The 16976-nt window shown below is 69.2% G+C and overlaps 2 protein-coding genes across 4 annotated transcripts; both read left to right on the top strand.

Moving 5' to 3' along the window:
* The first annotated feature begins 1049 nt into the window (after positions 1-1049).
* Positions 1050-6064, top strand: TAPBP (TAP binding protein). 3 transcript variants are annotated; one of them, XM_054807680.1, is made up of 8 exons: positions 1050-1127; positions 1708-1923; positions 2206-2439; positions 3058-3447; positions 3867-4205; positions 5122-5211; positions 5882-5907; positions 5991-6064. In XM_054807680.1, exons 1-8 carry the CDS (start codon positions 1091-1093, stop codon positions 6000-6002), a joined length of 1344 nt encoding a protein of 447 aa, XP_054663655.1. In that variant the 5' UTR covers positions 1050-1090; the 3' UTR covers positions 6003-6064. The 3 variants fall into 3 exon arrangements, with proteins under 3 accessions (XP_054663655.1, XP_054663657.1, XP_054663656.1); XM_054807682.1 differs by lacking the exon at positions 2206-2439; XM_054807681.1 differs by lacking the exon at positions 1708-1923 and having other exon boundaries at positions 1064-1127.
* A 1334-nt stretch (positions 6065-7398) lies between these two features.
* On the top strand, positions 7399-16959 carry RGL2 (ral guanine nucleotide dissociation stimulator like 2). Its single transcript, XM_054807678.1, is given in 17 exon segments — positions 7399-7653; positions 8150-8358; positions 9355-9417; positions 9537-9804; positions 11276-11491; positions 13050-13153; positions 13239-13323; positions 13919-13984; positions 14095-14169; positions 14536-14568; positions 14819-14943; positions 15572-15608; positions 15610-15668; positions 15752-15863; positions 15953-16195; positions 16472-16586; positions 16679-16959. Coding segments are annotated over 17 exon segments (2061 nt in total). The 5' UTR covers positions 7399-7536; the 3' UTR covers positions 16813-16959.
* Positions 16960-16976: the final 17 nt, after the last annotated feature.

Below are 16976 nucleotides of genomic sequence, written 5' to 3'. Positions count from 1 at the left end.
CTGGACACTCAGGTCCCATCACATCTGGACACTCAGGTCCTGTTCCACCTGGACACCTGGGTGCCATCCCACCTAGACAACTGGGTGCCATCACATCTGGACACCCAAGTTCCATCCCACCTGGACACCTGGGTGCCATCATGTCCAGATGTTTGGGTGCTGTCATGCCTGGACACCTGGGTCCCGTCACATTTGGGCACCCAAGTTCCATCACATCTGGACACCCAGGTCCCATCCCATCTGAGCCCTTGGGTCCCATCACATCTGGACACTTGGGTCCCATCACATCTGGGCACTTGGGTCCCATCACATCTGGCCACCCAAGTTCCATCACATCTGGACACCCCGGTCCCATCACATCTGGACACTTGGGTCCCACCCCACCGGGACACCCCAGTCCCGTCACATCTGGACACCCAGGTCCCATCCCACCCAGACACCTGGGTCTCACCCCCATGGGACCCGACGCCCCCCCCAAAGACCCTTGTGCCCCGGTGTCCTAACACCCAACTGTCCCATCCCCCCCCCCCCCCCCCAGGTCCCATGGGTGCCACCAGACCCCTGGGTGCCCCCCCCACCCCTGGGTGCCGCCCCCCCCCCCCGCCCCGTGTCAGTGTTGGTGTGTGTGTGTAAACGACCGGTGCTGAGCTGGGAACTGTCCCCATCACCCCCCCCCCCCCCCCCAATGTCACCCCACGTCGTCACCCCACGGTCTGAGGTCACCTGGGGTCATGGGTGCCCCTCCCTCACACCTTGACCCCTGGGTCCATGGGTGCCCCCCCCAACCCCCCCCCTTTTACTTTTTTTTTTTTTTTTTTTTTTGTAATTTCAGTCGATTTGTGGCTTTTTTTAACGTCGATAAATATTGATCGGTCTGGGAGGCTCCGCCTCTTTGGGGCGGGGCGAAGGGAAAGGGGCGTGGCGAATGGGAAGGGGGCGGGGCGGAGGGGAAGGGGCGGGGCGAAGGGGAAGGGGCGGGACCGAGGGCGGGTGGGCGTGGCGCAGGGTGGGCGTGGTGTGGTGTGGCGCGCGGCGGGTGGGCGTGGCGCTAGCGCTGGGCCGGGAAACGAAAGTGAAAGCGAAAGTGGCGATGGCGGCGCGCGCGGCGCTGCGGCTGCTGCTGGCGGGTGAGAGCGGGGGGGGGGGGGGATCCCCCCCCCCCCGTACCCCCAAATAACGGGACCCCCCCCACCCCCCTCGGGAACCCCCCAAGGCCGGAACTGCCTCAGGGACCCCCGGGGAACCCCCGGCCCGGGACTTGCCCCCCCCCCGGAACCCCAACACCTGAACCCCCCAATCTGGGACCCCCCCACCCCTGGGAACACCCCCAGCACCCCATACCTGGGCCTCCCCCACCTTAGGACTTCCCCCCCCCCGGGACTCCCCACCCTTGGGACCCCCCCCAACCCTGGGAGCCCCCCTGCACCCCACGCATGGGGCCCCCCCCTACCCTGGGACCCCCCCCGGGACCCCCCCCACCCCTGGGACCCCCCCCAGCACCCCACACCTGGCCCCCCCCCACCCCTGGGACCCCTCCCCTAGGACCCCCCCACCCCTGGGACTCCCCCAGCACCCCACCCCTGGGCCCCCCCCACCTCTGGGACCCCCCCCGGGACCCCCCCACCCCTGGGACTCCCCCACGCAGGATCCCCCACCCTGGGACCCCTCCCCCCAGCACCCCCCCACTAACGCCGGGTGGTCCCGCAGGGCTCTTCGTGTCGGGGTGGGGGGTGGCGGATGTGGGGACCCCCCCGCCCCTCCCCCCGCTGCCCTGCACCCTGCTGGGACCGGGGGGGGGTGGGGCGCTGCCGGGGGCCCCCACTCAGCGCCAAGTCCGGCTCTGGCTGGGGGGGGGTCCCCAGCCCCCCCCGAACCCCGGCGTCCCCCAGGACCTGGATCCCGACGCCAACTTCAACGTCACCGGTACGGCCCCGGGGTGTCACACACACCCCCCCCCCCGCGTCACCAGGGTCATCGGCACCCCCACCCCCCCCGTGACCCCCCAGTTCCCATCCCCCCCCCCCAGGGTCCCCATCACCCCCAAAATGTCCCCAAGGTCATTGTCACCCCCCCCGGGGGCCCTGTCACCCCTCCTCTGCCCCACACATTGGGGGGGGCTCAGCACCCTCCTGCCCCACATGTTGGGGGGGGGCTCAGCACCCTCCTGCCCCACACATGGAGCTCAGCCCCCTCCTGTCCCCGCAGACCCCTGGGGTGCCCTGTCCTGGGTTTGGGGCCCCCCCTGGATGCCCCCCGAGTGTGAACTGAACCCCACGGTGCTGGTGAGCACCCCCCCGCCCTGGGCCCCCTCCCTGCACCCCGACGCCCGCAGCCCCCCCGGCCTGGAGGGGTCCTGGTGGGTGGCGTCCCTGGGGACCCCCGGCTACGGCGTCACCGCGCTGCTGCAGGGACAGCCCCACCCCCCCACCGCCGTCACGGGTAAGGGGGGGTCCACGTGGCCCCCTGTGTCCCCATCCCCCCCCCCCCCCATCCCCACGTGTTGCCGGGTCCCCACGTGGCCCTTTGGGTCCCCCCCCAATGTCCTACGTGTCCCCCCCCCATGTCCCTGTGTCCCCCCCCTGCGGTCCCTGTGTCCCCCCCCCATGTGCCTTGCGGTCCCGGTGCCCCCCATGTCCCCACACCCCCCCACGCCCCCCCCCATGTCCCCTGGGGTCCCCCCATGTCCCCCCACATCCCCTGGGGTCCCCCCACATCCCCCCCATGTCCCACCACACCCCCCCCATGTCCCCCCCACGTCCCCTGGGGTCCCCCCATGTCCCCACACCCCCCACGTCCCCTGGGGTCCTCCCACCCCCCCGCATCCCCCCCATGTCCCCACACCCCCCACACCCCCCCACACCCCCTGTGTCCCCCCACATCCCCCCCACGTCCCCTGGGGTCCCCCCATGTCCCCACACCCCCCCACATCCCCCCCATGTCCCCACACCCCCCACACACCCCCACACCCCCCCATGTCCCCCCACATCCCCCCCACGTCCTCTGGGGTCCCCCCACAGCCCCCACGTCCCCCCCACGTCCCCCCCCATGTCCCCGCAGTGGCTCTCTCAGTCTTCACCTTGACCCCGGATCTCAGGGGTCCCCCGGGGGTCCCCCTGGAATTACACTGCGCCTTCACCGCCCCCCCCGGCCCCTTCGCCCTGGAATGGCGGCACCAGGACCGCGGCGCCGGTCGTCGTCTCCTCGCCTACGACTCGGCCACCTCCCGCGTCCCCGTGGCCGTCCCCGGCGTCCAGCTGCTGTTGGGGCCATCGCGACGACGCGGCGGCGACGACGGGGGGACGACGGCGACGACGACGACGGCGGCGGCGGCCACCGAGGTGACGCTGCGCCTGGACCCCCTGACCGTCGCCCATCAGGGCACCTACGTCTGCTCTGTCTTCCTCCCCCACGGCCAGGCCCAGCAGCTCCTGCGCGTCCGCGTCCTTGGTCGGTGACGCCGCTGGGCCGTAACGGCATTTATGGGACCGGGATGGGAATTGGGGGGGGGGGGGGGCAGTACCAGCCCGTATGGGCACCCCCCCAGTGCCTATAGGGGAAAGGATGGGGCTGGGAGGGCGATATTGGGGGTCAGACCTATAGGACCGGGCCATATAGATCGTATCGGACCGGTCCCTAATTCTATATGGACCCTGTGTGGGGTGGGACTGGGCGCTATAGGGCGTCCCCGTATAGGGGCTGATCCATAGGTGCTGTCCCCATACAGACACCACTCTATAGGTGCTGTCCCCATACGGACACCGGTCTATAGGTGCTGTCCCCATACGGACACCGGTCTATAGGTCCCGTACGGCCCATACGGGATCTGGACCGGTGCGCGCGTGCGTGTGTGTCCCCCCCTCCTCCAGAGCCCCCCAAGGTGACGCTGCGCCCCACGCCGCTGGTGGTGGCCCCGGGGACGCCGTCGGAGCTGCGGTGCGAGACGTCGGGGTACTTCCCCCTGGACGTGGGGGTGCGGTGGCAGCGTCACGCCGGGGACTCGGGGACACCGTTAGCCCTGGAGGACACCGTGAGCGAGACGTGGACGTCGGGTCACCGCCAAGGTCCCGATGGCACCTTCAGCCGGAGCAGCGGAATCCGTCTCGTCCCAGCGCGTCCCCAACATCACGGGGACGTCTACACCTGCGTGGTGACGCACGCCGCGCTGGCCGTCCCGCTGCGCGTCCACGTCCGGATGGAGGTGGCCGGTGAGTGGGGGGGGGGGGGGATAGGGACACCGAGGGACACCAGGATTGGGGACAGCAGGGAATGTCAGGACCAGGGATGGGGACACCAAGGGACATCAGGATTGGGGTTGGGGACACCGAAGGACACCAGGATTGGGGTTGGGGACACTAAGGGACATTGTGACCATGGCTGGGAAGGTCTGAGGGACTCCAGGACTGGGGTTGGGGACACCAAGGGACACCAGGATTGGGGTTGGGGACACCGAAGGACACCAGGATTGGGGTTGGGGACACTAAGGGACATTGTGACCATGGCTGGGAAAGTCTGAGGGACTCCAGGACTGGGGCTGGGGACACCAAGGGACACCAGGACCAGGGTTGGGGACACCAAGGGACACCAGGATTGGGGTTGGGGACACCAAAGGACATCAGGATTGGGGTTGGGGACACTAAGGGACATTGTGACCATGGCTGGGAAAGTCTGAGGGACACCAGGACTGGGGCTGGGGACACCAAGGGACACCAGGATTGGGGTTGGGGACACCGAAGGACATCAGGATTGGGGTTGGGGACACTAAGGGACATTGTGACCATGGCTGGGAAAGTCTGAGGGACACCAGGGCTGGGGCTGGGGACACCAAGGGACACCAGGACCAGGGTTGGGGACACCAAGGGACACCAGGATTGGGGTTGGGGACACCGAAGGACACCAGGATTGGGGTTGAAGACACCAAGGGACACCAGGATTGGGGTTGGGGACACTAAGGGACATTGTGACCATGGCTGGGAAGGTCTGAGGGACTCCAGGACTGGGGTTGGGCACACCAAGGGACACCAGGATTGGGGCTGGGGACACCGAAGGACACCAGGATTGGGCTTGGGGACACCAGGGCCGTGGTCGGGGCCGCGGTGGCTCAGGTGTCCCCTGTCCCCGCAGGTGCCACGGGGCCGGGCGTGGAGGACGTGGTGGGGCTCTGCCTGGTGGCCTTCGTCCTCTGCGGGCTCTGGCGCTGGCTCAGCCCCGCCCGTGAGTCCTGTCCCCGTGTCCCCCCATGTCCCCCATGTCCCCATGTGTCCCCAAGCCCCCCATGTCCTCCTGCGTCCCCCAATGTCCCCAAGCCCCCCAATGTTCCCCTGTGTCCCCAAGCCCCCCATGTCCCTAAGCCCCCCAAGCCCCCGTGTCCCCCCATGTCCCCTCAATGTCCCCAAGCCCCCCATGTCCCCAAGCCCCAATGTCCCCAAGCCCCCCCAATGTCCCCATTTTCCCCTGTGTCCCCAAGCCCCCGTGTCCCCCATGTCCCCCTGCATCCCCCCATGTCCCAAGCCCCCAATGTCCCCATGTCCCCAAAGTCCCCATTTTCCCCCGTGTCCCCAAGCCCCCCCATGTCCCCAAGCCCCAATGTCCCCATGTCCCCAATGTCCCCATTTTCCCCTGTGTCCCCAAGCCCCCCCGTGTCCCCCATGTCCCCCTGCATCCCCCGTGTCCCCAAGCCCCCAATGTCCCCATGTCCCCCAATGTCCCCAAGCCCCCCCAAGTCCCAATTTCCCCCCGTGTCCCCAAGCCCCCCATGTCCCCCCGTGTCCCCCCCGTGTCCCCATTTCCCCCCGTGTCCCCAAGCCACCCCAATGTCCCCAAGCCCGTCCCCCCCCGCGTCCCCGATGGCGGCAGCCCCTGACCCCCCCTCTCTCTCCCCCAGCCCTGCGCCCCAAACAGGACCCCAAGGTAACGTCCCCCTCCCCGTGGGGCACAGCCCCCCCTAAATGTCCCCAAATGTCCCCAAACCTGACCCGTCCCCTCCCTCGCAGAAAACGCAGTGACCCCGACGCTGGAGCCCGATGACACTGAAGGTCCAAATAAAGGAGTTTTTCCCCAAAAAAAACCGTAGTGACGGGGTTTCTGTGTGTGTCCCCCCGTGTCCGTGTCCCCCCCCGTGTCCGTGTCCCCCCCCGTGTCCGTGTCCGTGTCCCTCCCCCCCGGCACAGGGTGACATTTCCCCATCGGAAGCCGCTCCCGTCGTGCGGTTTCCTGCCGGCCTATAGGGGCGGGGACGTACGGCCGGTGCCGGGGGACACCGTGGGGTGACAGAGGGGACACCCCAGTTCCCAACCCCACCCCCCACCCCCCCCACCCCCCCGTTCCCCCGCCGTTATCCAGCGCCGGGTTTTGCGAGCGGCCGTGATCCAGCGCCGGGTTTTGCGAGCGTCCTGGAACCGGCGGGTCCGTTCCAGTTACGGGCACCGATCCGGGCCGGGTTTTGCGATGGCCCCGCCCGCGCTTTTTTTTCCCTGACCTCTAGCGCCCCCTAGCGGTTTCCCGTGGCGCTGCGGGACCCCGGCGGGCGCGAGCGAGGAGGCTGCAGGTGGGGGGGGGGGACTGGGGGGAACTGGGAGCACTGGGAGGGACTGGGAGCACTGGGGTGGGGGGGAAGGGGTTACTGGGAGGAGGGGATGGGGGGACTGGGGGGGACTGGGGGGACTGGGAGCAGGAAGTGGTGGTGCGGGGAGGGGGAACTGGGGAGACTGGGAGGGGGAACTGGGGGGACTGGGAGCACTGGGGTGGGGGGGGCGGGGTTACTGGGAGCAGGGGTTTAGGGAGCGCTGGGGGGACTGGGAGGACTGGGAGGAGGAAGTGGTGGTGCGGGGAGGGGGAACTGGGGGAGACCGCGAGCCGGAACTGGGGGAACTGGGAGGGACTGGGAGCACCGGGGGGGGGGGACTGGGAGCACTGGGGTTGGGGGGGCGGGGTTACTGGGAGGAGGTACTGGGAGCTTGGGGTTGGGGACTGGGGTTACTGGGAGCGGGGGACTGGGGTCAAGGGGGGGCTGCGGAGCTGTACTGGGAGCACTGGGAGCACTGGGAGGAGTCACGGCAGCACCCGGGGGGGCGGAGCGTGGGGCAGCACTGGGAGCACTGGGAGCACTGGGAGGGGCCGTGGATGCTGAGGGGGGGGTCCCCTCTCTCCCAGGGCCACCCCACTATGGCCGCGCCGTGGGGCTGAGCGTGGGCCGGAGCCCGCCCCGTGGGTCCCCCCGTGGGTCCGAGCCCTCCGTGGGTCCCAGTCTGCTGTGGGGCTGAGCCCCCCCACCCTCCCCGTGTGTGTGTGTGTACCCCCTTCCCCCCGCGTGGGGTCCCGCCGTGGGTGTCCCGTCCCCCCCCCGTGGGTCACAGCCCCCCCGTGGATCGGAGCCCCCCACCCGTGGGTCAGAGCCTGCCGTGGGGCTGACACCCCCCCCCGTGAATCGGAGCCTCCCGTGGGTCAGAGCCCCCACCCGTGTGTCAGAGCCTGCTGTGGGGCTGAGCGCCCCCACCACCACCACCACCTCGCGCGTGGGGTCCCACCGTGGGTCCCCCCATGCTGCCACGGGCGTTGCGGGCGCTGCTGGAGGGGTCGCGGCCCCCCCCGGGCCAGGAGCCGGGGGTCGTGCTCAGCGCGTACCGGCCCTGCCCACCCGAGACCGCCCCCCCCCAGGTGAGAGTGGGCGGGTCACGAGTGGGGGGAAGGCACGAGTGGGGGGAGGTGGGGGAGTCATGGGGAGGGGGGGTCCTGGGGACACTGGGGGGGTCCAAAGGTGGGGGGGGGGGCTGGGGCTGTCGTGTCTCTGTTTTGGGGGGCAGCCGGGGGGGGGTGCTGGGTGCTACTGGGGGGGTGCTGGGTGCTGTTGGGGGGTGCTGGGTGCTACTGGGGGGTGCTGGGTGCTATTGGGGGTGCTGGGTGTTACCGGTGGGGGTTGCCGTGCCCGTGGGGGTGCCGTGTGTTACCGTGGGGTGCCGTGCCCGTGGGGTGCCATGTATTACCGGGGGCGGGTTGCCGTCCCCGTGGGGTGCCGTGTGTTACCGTGGGGTGCCGTGTCCGTGGGGTGCCATGTATTACCGGGGGCGGGTTGCCGTCCCCGTGGGGTGCCGTGTGTTACCGTGGGGTGCCGTGCCCGTGGGGTGCGGTGCCCCACGCGGTGCCGTGGGTGCAGGCGGAGGAGCGGGAGGAGGGGCCGTGCGGCGCCGTGTTCTCGCTCAGCCCCGGCCCCTCCCGGCGGCTCCGGGCCGCTCCGCTGCCCCGCCTGGTCCGGCACCTGCTGGAGGCCCCGGCGCGGGGAGACGCCGCCTTCGTCCCGGCCTTCCTGGGCACCTTCCGCGCCTTCGCCCGGCCGCAGGACGTGCTGGGGCTGCTGCTCCTGCGGTGCGGGGGGGCACGGGGGGGTCAGGGTGCTGGGGGGGGGGTCAGGGTGCTGGGGGGGAGACACGGGTAGGGGGGTCAGGGTGCTGGGGGGGACACGGGTAGGGGGGTCAGGGTGCTGCTGGGGGGGGAGACACGGGGGGGGTCAGGGTGCTGGGGGGGACACGGGTAGGGGGGTCAGGGTGCTGCTGGGGGGGGTCAGGGTGCTGGGGGGGGGACACGGGGGTGGGGGGGGTCAGAGTGCTGGGGGGGGGACACGGGGGGGGTCAGGGTGCTGGGGGGGGGTCAGAGTGCTGGGGGGGGACACGGGTGTGTGTGGGGGTCAGGGTGCTGCTGGGGGGGGACACGGGGGGGGGTCAGGGTGCTGGGGGGGGACACGGGTGGGGGGTCAGGGTGCTGCTGGGGGAGGGGGGGCACGGGGGGGGGAGTCAGGGTGCTGGGGGGGGACAGGGGGTGTCAGGGTGCTGCTGGGGGGGGCGGGGGTCAGGGTGCTGGGGGGGAGGGGGTGTTAGGGTACTGCTGGGGGGGGGACACGGGGGGTGTCAGGGTGCTGCTGGGGGGGGGTCAGGGTGCTGGGGGGGAGGGGGTGTTAGGGTGCTGGGGGGGGACACGGGTGGGGGGGGTCAGGGTGCTGGGGGGGCACGGGGGTGGGGAGGCTGGGGGGTCTTGGGGGGGGTCAGGGTGCTGGGAGGGGTCAGGGTGATGGGGAGGGCTTCTGGGGGGGTTGGGGGGGGTCGGGGGCTGGGGGAGGCTGGGAGCAAGGGGGGGGGTCAGGGTGCTGCGGGGGCATCAGGGGGGTCTTGGGGGAGGGGTCAGGGGGCTGGGGATGGGCTGGGGGGGGGTCACGGGGGGGGGGGGCAGGGTGCTGCATGGAGGGGGCATTGCCCAGGGTCAAGGTGCTGCTGGGGGGGGGGGGGGCTCTGGGTGCTGGGCGGGGAGGGGTGTCAGGGTGCTGGGGGATGCAACCCCCCCCCCCGACCCCCCCATTCCCCCCCCCAGGCTGGAGGAACTTGGGGCGCTCTCTGCGACCCCCAACACCCCAGAGCTGACCGAGGCCAAGGCGTGAGTGCCCCCCCCCCCCCCAATGTGACCCCCCGCAAATGTCCCCAACTGCCCCCCATGTCCCCTCCGCCCCCCCCACTGACACCCCCCCCCATTCTCCCCCCCCCCCCCCCCCCCAGGGCTCTCTCCTCCCTGCTCTGCTCCTGGCTGGATGGGTACCCCGAAGATTTTGGGGGGCCCCAGGTTCCCCCCTTAGCCGAGCGCCTGGTCCAGCTGCTGGGGCCGGGCTCGGAGGTCGCCCGCCGGCTGGAGGATTTGGGGGGGCCCCCGCCCCCCCCCGAGGAGGAGGAGGAGGAGGAGGAGGAAGGGGGGGGCGACGCTGACCCCCTGGAGATCCTGTCCTTCCAGGCCAGGGAGGTGGCCGAGCAGCTCACCCTGACCGAGGCGGTGAGGGGGGGGGGGCACCCCAAAACCCACCCAGCACCCCAAAACCCACACCCAGCACCCCAAACCCCCCCACAGCACCCCAAAACCCACCCAGCACCCCAAAACCCACACCCAGCACCCCAAACCCCCCCACAGCACCCCAAACTCCCTCAGCACCCCAAAATCTCCCCCCAGCACCCCAAAAACCATACCCAGCACCCCAAAACCCCCTCAGCACCCCAGCCCCCCAGCACCCCAAAACCCCCCAGCATCCCAAAACCCACACCCAGCACCCCAAACCCCCCCACAGCACCCCAAAACCTCCCCCAGCACCCCAAAACCCACACTCAGCACCCCAAAACCCACACCCAGCACCCCAAACCCCCCCACAGCACCCCAAAACCCACCCAGCACCCCAAAACCCACACTCAGCACCCCAAACCCCCCAGAGCACCCCAAAACCCATCGAGCACCCCAAAACCTTCCCCCCAGCACCCCAAACCCCCACAGCACCCCAAAACCCATCGAGCACCCCAAAACCCACACCAGTACCCCAGCCCCCCCAAACCCCCTCAGCACCCTAAAACCCACACCCAGCACCCCAAAACCCATCGAGCACCCCAAAACCTCCCCCCAGCACCCCAAAACCCACCCAGCACCCCATTGTGTCCCTGTCCCGTCGTCCCCCCCCCCCCCCAATCCCTGTGTCCCCCCGTCCCCGTGTCCCCATCAATGACCCCCCCTCGGCCCCGTGTCCCCCTGTCCCCAATGTCCCTGTCCCCGTCCCCAATGTCCCTGTCCCCAGCACCCCTGTCCCCGTGTCCCCCTGTCCCCAATGTCCATGTCCCCCTGTCCCCAATGTCCCTGTCCCCCGTCCCCGACACCCCGTCCCCGTGTCCCCAGCACCCCCATCCCCATGTCCTTGCTGTCCATGTCCCCACATCCCCAACGTCCCCATCCCCTTGTCCCCAGTGTCCGTGTCCCCAACGCCCGTGTCCCTCATCCCCAACACCCAGCCCTTTGTCCCCATGTCCCCAATGTCCCCGAGACCCCCGTCCCCATGTCCCCATGTCCCCACCACCCCTGTCCCCAATGGCCATGTCCCCCTCTCCCCATGTCCCCGTGTCCCCACTGCTCCATCCCCAATGACCATGTCCCCCTCTCCCCATGTCCCCATGTCCCCGTGTCCCCATGTCCCCAACGGCCATGTCCCCCTCTCCCCATGTCCCCATGTCCCCGTGTCCCCATGTCCCCAACGGCCATGTCCCCCTCTCCCCATGTCCAAGACCCCTGTCCCCATGTCCCCAGAGCCCCTGTCCCCCTGTCCCCAACAACCCTGTCCCCATGTCCCCAAAGCCCCTGTCCCCATGTCCCCGACACCCCTGTCCCCATGTCCCCCTTGTCCATGTCCCCAAAGCCCCTGTCCCCATGTCCCCATGTCCCCCTGTCCCCAAAGCCCCTGTCCCCGACACCCCTGTCCCCCTGTCCCCAGGAGCTCTTCCTGCGCCTGGTCCCCTACGAGTGCCTGGGGGCCCTGTGGTCCCGCCGGGACAAGAGGGGACGAGAAGGTGACTGTCCCAGTGTCCGGGCCACCGTACGCCAGTTCAACCGGTTGGCGGGAGCCGTGGTGCGGTCCTGCCTGGGGGGCGCGGGGCTGCGGCCCCCCCAGCGCGCCCGGCTGCTGGAGAAGTGGATCCACGTGGCCGAGGTCAGCGGGGACCCGAGGCGGGGACATGGGGCGGGAGGGGTGGCACCATGGAGGGGGTTCCTCAAGGGAGGTTGCCCCATGGAGGGGTTCCTCAAGGGAGGTCACCCCATAGAGGTGTTCCTCAGTGGTGTTCCTCAATGGAGGTGGCACTATGGGAGGTGGTCACTATGGCGGTGGCACCATGGAGGGGTTCCTCAATGGAGGTTGCCCCATGGAGGTGTTCCTCAATGGAAGTGACACCATGAAGGGGTTCCTCAATGGAGGTGACACCATGGGGTTGATTCACTATGGGGGTGGCACCATGGAGGTCGCCCCATAGAGGTGTTCCTCAGTGGTGTTCCTCAGTGGAGGTAGCACCATGGAGGGGTTCCTCAATGGAGGTGGCACCATGGGGGTGGGCACTATGGGGGTGGCACCATGGAGGGGTTCCTCAATGGAGGTGGCACCATGGGGGTGGGCACTATGGGGGTGGCACCATGGAGGGGTTCCTCAATGGAGGTGACACCATGGGGTTGATTCACTATGGGGGGGGGGGGGGTGGCACCATGGAGGTCGCCCCATAGAGATGTTCCTCAATGGAGGTGTCACTATGGGGATGGCACCATGGAGGGGTTCCTCAGTGGAGGTGGCACCATTGAGGGGTTCCTCAAGGGAGGTGACACCATGGGGTTGATTCACTATGGGGGTGGCACCATGGAGGTCATTCCATAGAGGTGTTCCTCAATGGAGGTGACACCAGTGGGGGGGGGGGGTCCTCAATGGAGGTGGCACTATGGGGGTGGCACCATGGAGGGAGTTCCTCAAGGGAGGTGACACTATGGGGGTGGCACCATGGAGGTGTTCCTCAGTGGTGTTCCTCAATGGAGGTGACAGCATGGAGGGGTTCCTCAAGGGAGGTGGCACCATGGGGCTGGTGCCATGGGGGTGGTCGCTATGGGGGTGTGTGGGGGTGTGTGTGTGTGTGGCACCATGGAGGTCACCCCATGGAGTAGTTCCTTAATGGTATTCCTCAATGGAGGTGGCACCATGGGGGGTGTGGGGTGTGGGTGTGTGTCACTGGAGGGGGGGGTGGCACCATGGATGGGTTCCTCAGTGGAGGTGGCACCATGGAGGTGTTCCTCAATGGAGGTGACATCATGGAGAGATTCCTCAAGGAGGTGGCACCATGGAGGTGACCCCATGGAGTAGCTCCTCAATGGACATGGCCTCCTGGAGGGGTTCCTCAGTGGAGATGGCCTCAATGGTGTTCCTCAATGGAAGTGACACCATGGAGGTGGCCCTATGGAGGTGGCCTCAATGGTGTTCCTCAGTGAAGGTGGCACCATGGAGGCGGGGCCATGGAGGTGGCACCAGGGAGGGGTTCCTCAATAGAAGTGGCCCCATGGAAGTGACCACAGGGAGGGGTTCCTCCATGGTGTTTTCCCCAGTGGAGGTGGCCCTATGGAGATGGCCCAACTGGAGCGTCCCCAGTGGGGAGCTGTCCCTGTCCCCAGCCCTGGCTGTCCCCGCGGGGTGTCCCCATCCTGGCGGGAGGAGGTGACGGTCCCCATGTCCCCAGGAGTGCCGCGCGTTGAGGAACTTCTCCTCGCTCTGCGCCATCATCTCAGCGCTGCAGTCCAGCCCCGTCCACCGGCTCCGGCAGAGCTGGGATGAGACCAGCCGGTACGTGGGGACACGTGGGGACACGCTGGGGGTGGGACACGCGTGGGGACACGTGGTGACGCGGTGGCCTCACCCCTGTCCCCAGGGATGCCCAGCGCAGCTACGAGGAGCTCAGCGCCATCTGCTCCGAGCAGGACAACTACAGCGCCAGCCGCCAGCTGCTGCTGCAGGCGGGGACACGTCCCCTGTCCCCCAATCCTGACCCCTGGTCCTTGTCCCCAGCCCCGTCCCTTGTCCCCAACCCTCACCCTTGACCTGTGTCCTTGTCCCCAACCCTGACCTGTCCCCAGGAGGTGGAGGTGGCCCCATGGAGGTCACTTCAATGGAGGTGGCACCAGGGAGGGGTTCCTCCATCCTCTGTCCCCATCCCTGTCCTTGTCCCCAGCCCCGTCCCTTGTCCCCAACCCTCACCCCTGACCCGTGTCCTTGTCCCCAACCCTCACCCGTCCCCAGGAGGTGGTCCCATGGAGGTGGCACCAGGGAGGGGTTCCACCATCCCCTGTCCCCAGCCCTGTCCCTTGTCCTTGTCCCTTGTCCCCGACACTGACCCACGTCCTTGTCCCCAGCCCTGACACATCCCCAGGAGGTGGCCCCATGGAGGTCACCTCAATGGAGGTGGCACCAGGGAGGGGTTCCTCCATCCCGTCCCTTCTCCTTGTCCCCCATCCCCGCCCCTTGTCCCCATCCCCGTCCCCCCCCACCCTCCGCTGTCCCCCTTCCTGTCCCCTGCTGTCCCCAACTCCCCCCCTTGTCCTGCCCACCCAGGACCCCCCCTCGGAGCCGCCCCCCCCCCGCCGCCAGCCCCGCCGCCCCCCGCAGCAGCGTCCGGTGGTGAGAGAGGGGACACGGGGACACGGAGGGGACAGGGGACGGGTGCCACCACCTGGCCTCACCCCTGTGTCCCCTGTCCCCCCCCACCCGTGTCCCCCCCCCTCCCCCAGGGGGTTGTCCCCTACCTGGGCACTTTCCTGCGTGACCTGGTGATGCTGGACGCGGCCATGAAGGACGAGCTGGAGGTGTCACCTGTCCCCAGGGGTGTCCCCAAGGGGGGGGGTCCCCAAGGGGAGGGGGGAGTCTCTAAGTGAGGGGGGGGTGTCCCTTAGGGGTGTCCCCAAGGGGGGGGGTGTCCCCAAGGCAGGGGTGTCCCCAAGGGGTGTCCCCAAGGGGGTGTGGGTGTCCCTAAGGGGGGGGTGTGTCCCTAAGGGGTGTCCCCAAGGAGGAGGGGGTGTCCCCAAGGAAGGGGTGTCCCCAAGGGGGTGTGTGTCCCTAAGGGGTGTCCCTAAGGAGAGGGGGGGTGTCCCCAAGGGGGTGTGGGTGTCCCTAAGGGGTGTCCCCAAAGGGGGGGTGGTGTCCCCAAGCTGACGCCACCCCCCATCCCGCAGGACGGCTACATCAACTTCGAGAAGCGCCGCAAGGTCTGTGTCCCCGTGTCCCCCCCCCCCCAAACATCTCCCTGTGACCCCCCCATGTCCCCCCTGTCCCTGCATGCCCCCCCCCCCCCCCCCCGGACACGTGTGTCACTCCATGTGCCCCCCCCCACTGTCCCTGTGTCCCCCCCCCATGTCCCTCCCCATCCCGGACACGCGTGTCCCCGTGTGTGTGGTGTCCCCCCCCCCCAGACACGCGTGTCACCGTGTGTGTCCCCCCCCCGCCGTGTCCCCGCAGGAATTCGGGGTGCTGGCGCAGGTGCGGGGGCTGCAGGGGCTGTGCCGGGGGGGGTACCGCCTGCACCCCCAGCCCCGCTTCCGCCGCTGGCTGCGCACCCTGCGCGCCCTGCCCGAGGCCCACAGGTGGGGGGGGACACGAGTGGGGGGGGGAATCACCCGTGTGGGGGGGTGGGATCACCCGTGTGTGTGTGGGTGGCACATGGGTGGCATCTCCCAGGGGTGTGGGGGGGCTGGTATGGGGGGGGTGGGACATGGGTGGGTGGGGGTGACACGAGTGGGGGGGGGAATCACCCGGGGGGGGGGTGGCACATGGGTGGCATCTCCCAGGGGTGTGGGGGGGCTGGTATGGGGGGGGGTGGGACATCGGTGGGTGGGGGTGACACGAGTGGGGGGGCCACATCACCCGTGGAGGGGGGGTAATCACCCGTGGGGGGTTGGCACATGGATGGCATCTCCCAGGGGTGGGGGGGGACATCACCCGTGGGGGGGGGGTGGCACATGGGTGGTCTCTCCCAGGGGTGGGGGGGGCAGCTTCACTTGTGGGAGTGGGACATGGGGGGGGCGGGGGGCACATCACCCCCGTGGGGGGGGGGAATCACCCGTGGGGGGGGGTGTGGCACATGGGTGGCATCTTCCGGGGGTGGGGGGGGCTGGTACGGGGGCGGCTGGGGGTGGCACCTCCCCGGGTGTGGTGGCCACGGAGGTGACACACCCCCCCCCCCCCCCGTGTCGTGTCCCCCCCCCCCGGCAGCCACAGCCTCTCCTGTGAGATCGAGCCCCCCGGGGACCCCCCCCCCGCCAGCCCCGCGCCCCCCCAAACCCGCCCTGGTCATCACACACTGCACAGAGTGAGTGGGGGGGGCCGGGGGGGTGGGGGGGGGCACCCTGACCCCCCCCCATCACCCATCTGTGTCCCCCCCACCCCCCCCAGGCTCCTGAGCTCCGTGGGGACCCCCTCGGTGGCCTGGGACCAGCCCTGCCCCCCCAGTGTCCTCGTCACCCCCCCCCAGGGCCCCCCCAAAGCGCCCTCACGCCTGGAGCAGGTAAGACACCACCCCCCCCCAAATCCAATGGGGGGAGTACGGGGGGTTTTGGGGTGCCCCCCCCCCCTTCACACACACAGCCCCCCCAGAAGTGGCCGTCGGTGTCGGCGCTGGACGAAGCATCCGCCCCCCCCTCAGATGTCACCGTCCCCCCCCCGGGGACACTGTCCCCCCCCCGGGGTCACCGACGTTCGGCCTCTTGCGGCTCAACGTTCCCCCCAAAAAATGGGGGGGGCCCGGGGGGGGGCGGGGGGGGAACCCCCCCATCCGACTGCCGCATCATCCGGGCGCGCATGGACCTGCACAACGGCAGCCTCTACAAGAGCATCCTGGTGAGGAGACTGCCCCCCCCCCAAAAAATATTATTGGGGTGCCCCGGGGGCCCCCCAAAAAAATCCAGGGGGGGTTTAGGGTGTCCCCCCCCTCCCCACCCCAAAAACCGCCTTAAAATAAACCAGGGAGGGGGGATTTTGGGGTGTGTGTCCCCCCCAGCATCCCCACAAACAGAATCCGGGTGGTTTTGGGGTGTTCCCCCCCCGTTATCACCCCAAAAATCCCGGGGGGGGTGGTGTTTTGGGGGTGCTGACCCCCCCCCCCCCCCCCCCAAGATCACCAGCCAGGACAAGACACCGGCCGTGGTGGCCAAAGTGCTGGAGAAACACGGGCAGGATCCGGCCGCTGCCCCCCGCTTCCAGCTGCTCCAGCTGCTCCCCGAAAACCGAGGTGGGTTATTTTGGAGGGGGGGGGGGCACCCCTAAATAACCTTACACCCCCAAAACCCCCCTAACCACACACCCCCCCCCCCAAATTTCCAGAACTCCTCCTGCCCCCCTCCGCCAACGTCTTCTACGCCATGACGGGGACCAGCCTGGATTTCACCCTGCGCCCCCGAGATTCGGGGGGGGATCCCGCTCTTTCCCCCCCCCCAGTCTCAATCTCGGGGGGTTGAACTCCACTCCACCCTCCCCAAAATCAAAGCCACCGGTCGGAAGATCACCCGCGCCCTCTTTTAGGGGTACACCCCCCCCCCCCAAAAAAAAATAGATAATTTTCGGGGGGGGTCAGCGCTGGGGTCGCGACACTACAGCAATAAAGACACTATGGGGGGGGGGG

The sequence above is a fragment of the Grus americana genome, chromosome 32 (genome assembly GCF_028858705.1).
Source record: "Grus americana isolate bGruAme1 chromosome 32, bGruAme1.mat, whole genome shotgun sequence".
In the NCBI taxonomy this organism is placed as follows: domain Eukaryota; kingdom Metazoa; phylum Chordata; class Aves; order Gruiformes; family Gruidae; genus Grus; species Grus americana.
Note: the sequence above shows the minus strand (reverse complement) of the source record. Positions and strands in the feature narration are given on the sequence as shown.